The sequence below is a fragment of the Dama dama genome, chromosome 11 (genome assembly GCF_033118175.1).
Source record: "Dama dama isolate Ldn47 chromosome 11, ASM3311817v1, whole genome shotgun sequence".
NCBI lineage: Eukaryota > Metazoa > Chordata > Mammalia > Artiodactyla > Cervidae > Dama > Dama dama.
In genome coordinates, this window is record NC_083691.1 from 102,296,183 (window position 1) to 102,308,524 (window position 12,342).

At 47.8% G+C, this 12,342-nt stretch overlaps 1 protein-coding gene across 4 annotated transcripts in view; it reads left to right on the forward strand.

The window, feature by feature from the left end:
• FBLN7 (fibulin 7) overlaps nt 1-4,308 on the forward strand; it is a 55,593-nt gene extending 51,285 nt beyond the window's left edge. For all 4 annotated transcript variants that reach the window (XM_061156340.1, XM_061156342.1, XM_061156339.1 and 1 more), the window contains 2 exons: nt 1,199-1,337; nt 3,252-4,308. In XM_061156340.1, the coding sequence (XP_061012323.1) occupies nt 1,199-1,337; nt 3,252-3,624 (512 nt within the window). In that variant the 3' untranslated portion in view covers nt 3,625-4,308. The remainder of the gene's footprint in view (nt 1-1,198; nt 1,338-3,251) is intronic.
• The last annotated feature ends 8,034 nt before the right edge of the window (nt 4,309-12,342 follow it).

Consider the following 12,342-nt stretch of genomic DNA (forward strand, 5'->3'; position numbering starts at 1 on the left):
TCTGCCATCAGACCTAGATTTCTAATAGTTAAGAACGACCGGGCTTCCAGTTACAAGAACCAGCGTTGGACATCTTGGAAAGTTCACTGCGTGTGGAGCGCCTTTTGCAGTGCCTGCTTTTGCCATTCATGTGGGCTCATCAGTGATGGAGGGGTGGCAGGAGATCTTCTCCCTCACTGGGTGCCCACTATTTCTTCTTTTTTTTTTTTACACCCATGGATTTTATTTTATTTTTAATTTTTATTGGAGTTTAGTTGCTTTAATAACATTGTAAAGCAAATTATTTTTATAATGTTATGTTAGTTTCTACTGTACAGCAAAGTGATTTAGTTATACATATATGTCTGAAAGCTGACTTGAAACTCAACATCCAAAAAACTAGGATCACGGCCTCCTGTCCCATCACTTCATGGCAAGGAGAAGAAGAAAAAGGGAAAACAATGGCAAATTTATTTTCTAGGGCTCCAAAATCACTGCGGATGGTAACCACAGCCATGAAATTAAAAGACACTTGCTTCTTGGAAAGAAAGCTATGACAAACCTAGACACTATATCAAAAAGCAGAGACATCACTTTGCAGACAAAGGTTCGGAGAGTCAAAGCTATGGTTTTTCCAGTGGTCATGTACAGATGTGAGAGGAGAACCATAAAGAAGGCTGAGTGCCAAAGAATTGACGTTTTCCAACTGCGGTGTTAGAGAAGACACTTGAGAGTCCTTTGGACAGCAAGGAGATCAAACCAGTCAATCCTAAAGGAAACCAACCCTGAATATTCATTGGAAGGACTGATGCTGAAGCTGAAGCTCCAACACTTTGGCCACCTGATGCAAAGAGCTGACTCGTTGGAAAAGACCCTGAAGCTGGGAAAGACTGAAGGCAGGAGGAGAAGGGGGCGACAGAGGATGAGATGGTTGGATGGCATCACCAACTCAGTGGACATGAGTTTGAGCAAACTCAGGGAGATGGTGAAGGACAGGGAAGCCTGGCGTGCTGCAGTCCGTGGGGTCACAAAGAGACATGCCTTGGTGACTGAAGAGCAGCTCTTTTTTAGATTCTTTTCCCGGGTAGATCATGACCGAGTATTGAGGAGCGCTCCCTCGCAGAAGGCTCTTACTAGTTGTCTGCTGTGTAGACAGGATTGTGCATATGTTGATCCCAAGCTCCCATTTACCCCGCCCTGCCCTCGTCTGGTATTTCAGATGTTGATGAATGTGTGAGCCCACAGCCTGTGTGCCCCCGGGGGACTGTGTGCATCAACACGGGCGGAGGCTTCCAGTGCGTCAGCCCGGAGTGCCCCGAGGGCAGCAGCAACGTGAGCTATGTGAAGACATCTCCGTTGTGAGTATGACTAGGGCCACCCTCAGCTGCGTGCCTTCACCCTTCACCCAGGCCTCCCCAGGCTTGGGCTGCATTCTTCCTAGATGTTCTCAGGAGAAGGTACAGGTATGTCTGATGAAAGGCACGGCGCTGTCTGGCTTCTTGGAGCTTCCATCTCTCTCCTTTGAGGGTTTGCATTGAATGTGATGCTGCCCTGGGTGGTAGGAATGATGTTCCTGAGTGCTCCCCTGAGGACAGGGAGGCCACTGGGGGGCAGAGGGCAGTGGTGGGGCTGCCAGGAGGTATGTATGGTACACAGATTTGGAAGAGGTTCATTTCCTGTGTTCACAGGGTACCTGTACACTTTGCATTATATCTCTCTTCTTTTCTGCTGCTATTAGGAGTTTTGATTTCTAGTAACCTCAGCCCCTCACAGACTTTTTCTTTTTTCTTCAAAAGGTGAAGACAGGCTTTTAAAGAGAATAACTGCAGCTATCACAAAGACATGTATTTTCTCTGAGAGAGAGATCACAAGGGCCTTAGCATTGTCTTTAGAATGCACTGACCCAGTGAAGCAGCTCCTCGAATAGCTGTGGGGGTTACAGCAGGTTAGAAGCATCAAGAAAGTTGGTGGCAGTTACTCACCGAGAGTGAAGACACCGGGGTCTTCCTCCAGTGTCACATAGTGAAGGGAGGAGGGACCGCATGTCAGGCCTTGGCAGACCTCCCTGATGAACAGCAGAAGTGCTGTGTGACCTCCTTAATGGGGCTGATCTGAGTCACCAGAATCAGTAAATTGCATCTCTCTCGTGTTGGATGGCGCTAGTGGTAAAGAACCCACCTGCCAATGCAGGAGACTTAAGAGACATGGGCTCGATCCCTGGGTCTGGAAGATCCCCTGGAGGAGGGCATGACAACTCACTCCAGTATTCTTGCCTGCAGAATTCCATGGACAGAGGAGCCTAGCAGGCTACAGTCCCCAGGGTTGCAAAGAGTCAGACACAACTGAATCAACTTAGCACTCACGCTTGTGTTGAATGAGGTGAAGAAAAAAAAGACAAAAAACAACAACAACTATCAAAGCACTTTCGCAGGACCTTGACTCCACATACCTAAGGAAGGCAGAGTGTCCTGCTTAAGAATGAACCCTGGGGGAATTCCCTGTTGGTTCAGCAGTTTGAACTCAGCACTTTCCCAGCTGTGGCCCGGGTTCAATCCCTGGTGGGGGAAGCTAAGATCCCTTAAGCCATGGGACACTGTCAAAAAGAAAGAAAGAACACTGGGTGTTTAGTCAGCTCACCACATGTGGAGAACCACACTCCAGGAGGTCACCAGCTAACTGCTGGGGTCTCAGCACGTTAGAAGGGACACCTGGTTTGAATGCTAGCACCATCGTTATTGAACCTTCCCCGGCTTTATTTTTCTACAGAAACGGTGAAAGAAAAAGGGCTGGTGGCTCAGACGGTAAAGAATCCGCCTGCAATGCAGGAGATCTGAGTTCGATCCCTGGGTTGGGAAGATCCCTTGGAGAAGGGAATGGCTACCCACTCCAGTTCTGGCCTGGAGAATTCCATGGACAGAGGAGCCTGGCGGGCTACAGTCCAGAGGGTTTTGCAGAGAGTCGGAAACAGTAGTAATAGCATATACTAGTAGTCATAGCATAGTATGTAAATGGTAGTAATAGCATATATAAACATACATGCACACCCAGACATACATGGACAGCTGGGTCAGGGAAGCACCTTTTCCTGGCCTGATACCAGCCACGCTCACTGGCCTGTGGTTCTGGAGTGCCCAGGTCAAGGAGCACATATCTGGAGGGGTCAGTCTGGTGCCTCTTTAGGAAGGCAGGTGGGACAGACCAGCCTGGTCAGAGCAGCCACTGCTGACTTTCCCCAAGGCTGAGCATCCCCTACGTTTTGCCCTCTGTTCCAGCCAGTGTGAGCGGAACCCCTGCCCCATGGACAGCAGGCCCTGCCGCCACATGCCCAAGACAATCTCCTTCCACTACCTGTCTCTGCCCTCCAACCTAAAGACGCCCATCACGCTCTTCCGCATGGCCACAGCCTCAGCCCCTGGTCGGCCAGGGCCCAACAGCCTGCGCTTCGGGATCGTGGGTGGTAACAGCCGCGGCCACTTCGTGATGCAGCGCTCAGACCGCCAGACTGGGGAGCTGATTCTGGTCCAGACCTTGGAGGGGCCTCAGACGCTGGAGGTGGATGTCGACATGTCCGAATACCTGGACCGCTCTTTCCAGGCCAGCCACGTGTCCAAGGTCACCATCTTTGTGTCCCCTTATGACTTCTGAGGGGGTCATGGGGTCACGGGGTGTAGGAGCCTGGGCTTGTTTCTCTTCCGCAGAGACATAGCTGCGGGCTTGGGCTGCAGCAGACATGTCTCCCCACCTACCTGTCCCCGTGGCTTCCCAGGGCAGCACCGCACGCTGTCCCATGATGCTGAAGTGCAAACCCAAAGCCCAAACTATTGCCATCATATGTTTTTCTGCTTTAAGGCCTCCCATTAGATGATGCACTTTCTCAAATCTTTGTTTTCTTTTTAACAGGGGAATGGGCAGCTTGTCAAAATGCTGCATGAGTGGCATTGTGAGTTTGAACTAGCTGGGGAGGGAGGAGCTTATGGCCTGGGTCTGAGATTACGGTCGAGCCTTCTGTGTTGTTAGAGTCAGGCCTCATTATTGCAGGGGTTCCGGACATGCTGAGGGTGAATCACGCCCCTGTACTTGTGGTGTGGGGGCGGGTTCCTGCCACGACTCGGCACGCTCTTCTGTCTGCACTTCCCTTTGTGTCCCATGGCTGGCCTTCTCACCAGAGAGCCCCGTCAGGGCCTGGACCCCCACGCAGATTCTTCCGGACCAAGGAGCCAGAGTTTATGTGCAGATTCTGCCTGAATGAATTCCCTTTTGAGAAACCATATCTCAAAACGTAACCTGGTATTATAACTGAAAAAATAAAATCTGTTGCTCGTCCCTGTCCATCTGGCCTCTCCCTGACCATGCGCTAGCCCAGTTCTTCCCAGGAGGGGGTACCCAGTCCTCTCCTGTCTAGGCTAAAATGAAAAAGAAAACACAGAAGTGATGTAGGATTGCTCCATCAATAGGAACTTGTCTTGGCTATGTGGGAGATTGGTAAGGCAACATCTGCCCATGGAGAGTTTAAGAAAACACTTGAGTCGTCGTTGGGTCCCGGCTTCCCTGGTTGCTCAGCTGGGAAAAAATCTGCCGGCCAGTGAGACAAAAGAGACACGGGTTCCATCCCTAGGTTGGGAAGATCCCCTGGAGAAGGAAATGGCAACACCCCCCCAACCAGATTCTCGCCTGGAGAATCTCATGGACAGAGGAGACTGGTGGTCTACAGTCCATGGGGTCACAGAGTTGGACACGACTGAGTGCACATGCATTGCAAACCATTGATTCCAGGGCCTTCTACTCCTGATGGAGGAGCCCAGTGGTGACACCCTCCAGTGACTGAGTTTCGAACACTCTCTCTGGTGCTGGGAGTTGGGGGGGGTGGGTGACAGTTCAAAAGACAGCTTAGATGCTAGCTGAGTCATCGGGAAATCTCGTTCATCCAGGGGAGATTTCATCTCGGGTGTCCTATTGGAAAACGCCTTGTATTGCCCTTGCTGTGAGGTGGCGCGTGACGGAGTGTGTTGCCAGTTTAGTGATCAAGCCCTTCACCAAGGTGGCTCCTAGGACGCCTCTCTTTGTCCTACATCAGAGAGTGAAACAGTCGAGAGTTCCTTCTGACTCTCCTGGGATCAGCTGTGATTTCTCCAGCAACAGAACTTAGGGCCTGCAACTCTGCTTCCCTGTGTTGTTACAGGTCGTTATTAAAACTGTCATCCAAGTGGGAGGGAGCTTAGGGGAGGATGAATACATATATACATATGGCTGAGTCCCTTGACTGTTCACCTGGAACTATCACAGCATTGTTAATTGGCTATACCCCAATACAAAATAAAAAGTTCAAAAGGAAAAAACCCTATCATTCCAGGAAAAAAAAAAAAAGAGTACTTCTCTGGTGGTCCAGTGATTGAGGCTCCACACTTCCAGTGCAGGGAGTATGGGCTCAGTCCCGGTTGGGGAACTAAGATTCCATGTGCCCTGTGGCCAAAAAATAAAAAGATTAAAAAAGAAAACTGTCATCCATGGTTTTGTGTCTCCAAATAGTGCTGTGATGGGTCAGACGCCTACCCGTCCACCGGTCCCTGGGACGCCAGGTGGGAGGGACCAAGGTGTGGCCATGCTCCTGGGAGTACAATGTGACAGGTGTGTGGACCTCCCTTCCTGCTGGGGGGAGGGTGAGTGGTGCCAGAGGGCAAGCTTCTTGCCTCCCAGCAGGTAAGGAGTGATTTGGGGGACTACAGAGCAGATGCCCTCCCTAACTTGTGTGGGATGATGACACAGGCCAGATCCAAGCCAAAAATTTCCATCATCACAACCCACCATCATCAAACCTGTTTCCCATTTATGAAGTGCCGTGCTGAGCCCCAGCGCCTACCTATTAATGCCTGCCTGCACCCACTGTCTTGTGAATTATGCCTGGACCTTCCTCCCCGGGTGACATCCTGCTCTTCGCCTCCCTCAGCTTTCCCCTATGGAAACCAGTTTCTCCCTTGCCCATTCATTGCTCCAATCTGCGCTAGGTCAGAATAGCTAGGAGGCTTCCCTGGTGGCTCAGATGGCCAAAATCTACCTGCAACGTAGGAGACCTGGGTTCGATCCCTGGGTGGGGATGGTCCCCCCGGAGAAGGAAATGGCAACCCACTCCAGCATTCTTGCCTGGGAAATCCTATGGACAGAGGACTGTGGCGGGCTACAGTCCATGGGGTCACAAAGAGTTGGACATGACTAAGTGACTAACCTAAGAACAGGTATTAATTTGCAGCCCTTTTCACATACTATAGTAATACAGTTTCATATGATTTGACTGGGGGCTTCTAAAGCTTTTTATTAGACACCGTTGCAAACATAGACAAAAGTACAGATAATAGAATAAACTCCATGTCCAAATCAGCAGCTTGAACAATAGTCTCACAGCCAATCTTGTTTCATCTCTGCTCTCACCCCATGCCATGACAATTTTGAAGCAGATCATGGACTTCACATTTCATCAGTAAATATTTCAGCATGTATATCTAAATGTTCTTATGTATAACCATATGAACTTAAAAAAACCCATGACCTGGATCACAATCCAATCTAAAAAATCAGCAAAAAAAAAAATAAATAAATAAATAAAAAATAAAAAATCAGCAATAATTCCATAACACCTTTAATATTTAGTCATTGTTCACGTTTCTGAGTGGCTCATCATATTTTTTGTTTGTTTGTTTGAATTAGGTCCATTCTCTGTAATTTGCTGGTTAACTTCTTAACTCTCTAATCCATATAGCAGTGGTTCTCAAACTTTAGCATGTATTGGAATAACTTGGAATCTTGTTAAAAGACAGAGAGAGAACTGAGGCTTCCCTGGCGGCTCAGTGGTAAAGAATCCACCTGCCAGTGTAGAAGAGACAGGGTTGATCCCTGGTCCAGGAAGATGCCACATGCCTCAGACCAACTAAGCCCGTGAGTCACAGCTATTGAGCCTGCGCTCTGGAGCCCGGGAGCCACAGCTACTGGGACTGCGTGCTGCAGCTGCTGGGGCCCGCACACCCAGAGCCCACAGTCGTGCTGCCCGCAAGAAGCCACGTGCAGTGAGGAGCCGTGTGCTGCAACGACGAGGAGCTCCCACGCGCTGCAACTCGAGAAGAGCCAGTGCCGCAACGAGGACACAGCACGGCCAAAAACAAGCAACAACTCTAAAACCCCTGTTGTGTTAAAAACAAACCAATACCCAGAGTACTGGGTCCTTTGTCCCGAGCATTCCTCACAGTCTAGGTTTTCTTGAGTGTGTCTCTGTAGCTTCTTTTAACATGGCCCTCTGTCCTCTCTTCCCTGCTGGCTCAGACAGTAAAGAAGCTACTTCCAATGCAGGAGACCCGGGTTCAGTCCCTGAGTTGGGAAGGTCCCCTGGAGAAGGGAATGGCTACTGACCAGTATTCTTGCCTGGAGAATCCCCTGGACAGACGAGCCTGGTGCGCTACAGTCCATGGGGTTGCAAAGAGTCAGATGTGACTGAGTGACTTACACTTTGACTTTTCTGTCCTCTCCATTTTTTATATGTCAGTAGTTATAGCTAGAAATTCAATTAAGAGTGCATCTAGGTTTATTGTCACAGGACTGCTCTATTGGTGATGACAGGTATTTCCAGTGGGAGCTGTATTATCTCTGGTTGCCTCTCTTTTCTGATGTCAGCAGCTCTGGATGATTACTGCATAGATTCACTACTTCCTTAGGAGTTGCAAATAATATTCTAGTGCTATTGTTCCTTCGTTTATTAGTGGCATACCTTCTAAGGAGAAACTTCCTTTCTTTGGTTATTTGGCTACCCTGAGGCTTGGTTTGTACAGGAAAGATTGGATAGAATTTTCTTAATGTTTTTTTCCCCTTTTCTTTTTCTTCCTTTTTTATTTGGCTGCACCTCAAGGCATGCAGAACTACCCCAACCAGGAATCAAACCCGCGTCCCCTGCAGTGGAAGCAGAGTCTTAAACACTGGACTGCCAGGGAAGCCCAAGACGATGAATTTCTGACTTTTCCCCCCTTGTCAGTTTCCAAAGTGGTTCCCTGGCGTCTTTCTAAGCTTTCCAGTGAGTGTTGTTTTCTTATTGTCTATGTTATGAACTCATGGCTTAGACATATTTGACATATGCTTCAATCTATAGATGTTATTATCTTTACTGTCACTCAAATTGTCCCATTTGGCTTTTGGGAACTACTTCAAGCTGACATTCTTTTTGACATGACTCTACTGGTCTAATCCACTCCAGTATTCTTGCCTGGAGAATCGCATGGACAGAGGAGCCTAGCGGGCTACAGTCCATGGGATCACAGAGTCAGACAGGACTGAAGGACTAACACACACACTGGTCTTTGGTAATTTTGTAGTTATCTTGCATGACAAGATGTTTCAAGCTTGTCTCATTTATTTTATGCTCCAGCCTGAAGTCATTCATTTCCCCTCCCGCCCCACCAAGGGATCCATCCATGTTCTTTCAGTGGGGCATGGTGATTAGATCAAAATCTGAGTGAAAGGAGAGCTCATTGGTAGTAGTTTAGTCATTGTTTCTTGGTTTTAACGAATAGAGCTGGGAAATAGGTACTATCCATTTTTTTAAAGAAGAAACTCTACATTAGTTTATACTGATACTTCCAGTTCAACTCAAGACTGCAGGGTTTTTAATGTAGCTTCGTTGATCTTACATCTGCTCTTCTTTCTGTCATTCTGAAGACCTCCTTCTCAGAAATGACCAAAATAATTATGTTGTTGTTCAGTCACTCAGTCCTGTCTGACTCTTTGCAACCCATGGGCTGCAGCCCGCCAGGCTTCCCAGTCCCTCACCATCTCCCAGAGTTTGCCCAAGTTTATGTCCATTGCATCGGTGGTGCCATCCTCTGACTCACTCTTCTCCTTCTACCCTCAGTCTTTCCCAGCATCAGGGACTTTTAAAACCCTCAGGATAACAATGCCAAAATTATCATGAAAAAATTACTGAAAAAGTTAAGATTTTTATTTTGCAGTTTTTTTTTTTTTTTGTCCTTAGGGTTTATGATATTGAGGATGTACAATCAAATAACTTGGAATAGTTCCTCTCTCTGTGGTTATGGCCCAAGCGTGAATCAGGGTTAGGATTATTCACTTTGTTTTGCTTCCATTTTTAGATTTTTTTCATTTTAATTTTTAAAAGTTGTGTAAATTATTTACATGGTTATAAAGTCAAATCCACAAAATGAGCTGTAATCAAAGACGTCTATATCCTAACATCGTCCCATTCACCCTATTTCTTCCTTCTATCACAGATAATCAAGTTTTTTCCATTTTACCCTTCCATTTAAAAACATATAAACACATGATAAATGATAGCGTACTAATTTATTTAACACTTTCCCTGATCTTGGTTTTTTCCCCCTTAATGATATATTGAATATGAATCCATAGAACCAGAGAGAATGTTCTTCTATAAAATGCTGCTTTATGAAGACATATTATTATTTATTCAACCAGTCACCCTTGATTGACATTTGGCTTGTATCTAGTCCGTTGCTGTTAAAATCCTTCAGCAATACCTGCTTGTCTTTGTGCATTTTCGCCTTTGTATGTCTAGGGCCGGTTTCCCTGGTGGTGCAGTGGTAAAGAATGCACCTGCCAACGCAGGAGACACGGATTCGATCCCTGGGTCAGGAAGATCCTCTGGAGAAGGAAATGGCAACCCACCCCAGTATTCGTGCCTGGAAAATCCCATGAACAGAGGAGCCTGGCGGGCCACGGCGCCTGGGGTCTCAGTCGGACACAGATGAGCACACAACAGGCACAGGCAGGCGCCTATTCGCCCACCTCTGTGCACTTCTGCCCCCTTGCGGCTGGGCCTCAGTATTACAGCGTTCTTCCCCCTCCGAGATGGCATCTCCACTCAGGTGGAGGCCCCCCGACAGCGAAGGTGAACTGCTGGCACATAAAGTGTGTGGCATGAGCAAAACATGGTCCCAAGCCACAGAGAGTTTATTTTAAATTTTATTTATCTATTTTTGGTCGCATTGGGTCTCCGTTGCTATATGCCAGTTTCCTCTAGTTGCGGCCAGTGGTGGCTTCACTTGCTGCAGATCACAGGCTCTAGGCATGCGAGCTCAGCAGTTGCTCTGCTGCATATGGGATCTTCCCAGACCCGAAACCAAACCCGTGTCCCGTGCATTGGCAGGCGGATTCCTACCCACTGTACCACCAGGGAAGTCCCACAGAGATTTTAGAGTGGTTACTCCAGCATAACCATCCTGCCAATGCAAAGTGAGAAAAAAATAAGGAGGAATCCCTCCATCACTGACAATGAGATCACGCTATGGGTTGAAGGGTGGCATGCACTCAACTCCTTATACCTGCTTTACACCAAACAGAAAAACCACACGCACAAGTGATATCTTACATTGCAAAACTGGGCTAGAATGGTAGGTCTCAAAGTTTGGGGTAGGTTTCCCAGCAACATGGAGGAAACTGCAAGGAAGAGTCTGCACACCTCAACAGACAGTAGCCCCCTGCTTGCTGCAATTAGAGAAAGCCTGCATGCAGCAGTGAAGACCCACCACAGTCACAAATAAAATAAATTTTAAAATCTTAAAAAAAAAAGAAAGCCCTCAGGTGTCTGGAGTCCACGGTACCAAGATGAAATTCCTTTTTTTAAAAAAAAGTGATAAAAACAATCACCTTCTTCATGTAATTCCTGCTAAACTGAGAGTCAGAGAAGACCATTTTGCAGTGAATGCAGAGTCATGCTGAGGACATTCAGGAGGCTAATTTCAAAACACTGTTGCCTTTTCTCTTTTTACAAAAGAGAATTTGGTTGATTTTATAACTAGCAGTGACATAATTCTACTTATTTCAGCAGTCAGAGCTGAAACAAGCAGCCCAATCAGCATATTTCATAAATATTTCATAAATTCATTGACTCTAGGGATATGGAAGGAATTTGGACTCTTAATCTCAACCCTGGATTATTAGGCTAGAAGACTGGACACGAAATCAAAACCATTCTCCCCTCAGGGTCTGCAGGACCAAATAGTTCCTCTCCGGACCCTCACCACCCCCTTCCCCACAGTCCCTACCCAGCCCCCCCACCCCCACCATCTCTCCAGCAAGATTCCTACAGAAGGACCTCTCTGGTGGCTCAGGGGTAAAGAATCTGCCTGCCAATGCAGGGGACATGGGTTCAATCCTTGATCGGGGGAGATCCGCCGTCACAGAACAACTAAGCCTGCGGGCCACAATTACTGAGCCTGGGCTCTAGAGACCAGGAGCTGCAACTGCTGAAGCCCACATGCCCTAGAGCTCACGCTCAACAAGAGAAGATGTGCCTCTGCACCACAGCTAGTGAAAAGCCTGTGCAGCTACGAAGACCCAGCACAGCTGCAAGTAAATAAATAAAGTTATTAAAAAAAAAAAAGATTCCTGCAGCAGAAGGCGAAGAAGCCCTTCCCCTTACAGTACAGTCTCAGAAACCCCTTCCTCTGTGGTCTACAGTGAACGAAACTGCTTTCACTCACATCAGGGGACTTCATGGAGCAAGTGAAGGACAGATCAAGTTGGGTTCTGCCCTAAAAACTGGACTGCAAGGCCTGCATTTCCTTTTCCTCAGATACACACAGAAGGGGAACACAATTTATAATCTTGATCAAAAGTGAGAGGGACTTCCCTAGTGGTCCAGTGGTTAAGACTCAGCAACTCCATGCTTCCAGTGTGGGGGAGACAGGTTAGAGCCCTAGTCAGAGAACTAAGATCCCCCATAAAGTGGGGCATGGCCAATATATATATGTGTGTGTGAATCAAAAGACAAATGGATGGGAATTCTGCAGAGGGTTCCTGGAAAGTCAGGGCCTTCCTTGAATCTGAGAAACAACCTCGCCAAGTCCACGGGCATCACTGCACACAGCACCTACTGGCTGCAGACAGGTCACTTCCTAGGACTGGTCCACCTCTCATTCGCCACAGTTTCTCCTTGGTAAGAGAGAAAAACTGCCTGGCTGTCAGCCAGCCTTGTGGGGAAACCGAGAATGGAAACAGAAGCCACAGCCTCTGTGGCTTTTCAGAACAGGCTGCTCCGGGACTTACACTACCCAGAAACTGCACCCATTCAGATGTGAGCATCACAAACTGCCTAAGCATAAACTTCCAGCACCTGCTCATTCCCAGGGACCAGATCACCAGCTTGTCCACCAACTCTGTACTTGACAAACTCTGCCCCACCCCAGGACTGACTCAAGAACTCTATTGGGCTTCCCTGATGGTCCAGTGGTTAAGGATCCACCTGCAAATGTGGGGGACACAGATTCGATCCCTGGTCTGGGAAGATCCCACATGCCTTGGGGCAGCTAAGTCAATATGTGCCAATTTCAGAATATCAGGGAGGGCACCCTG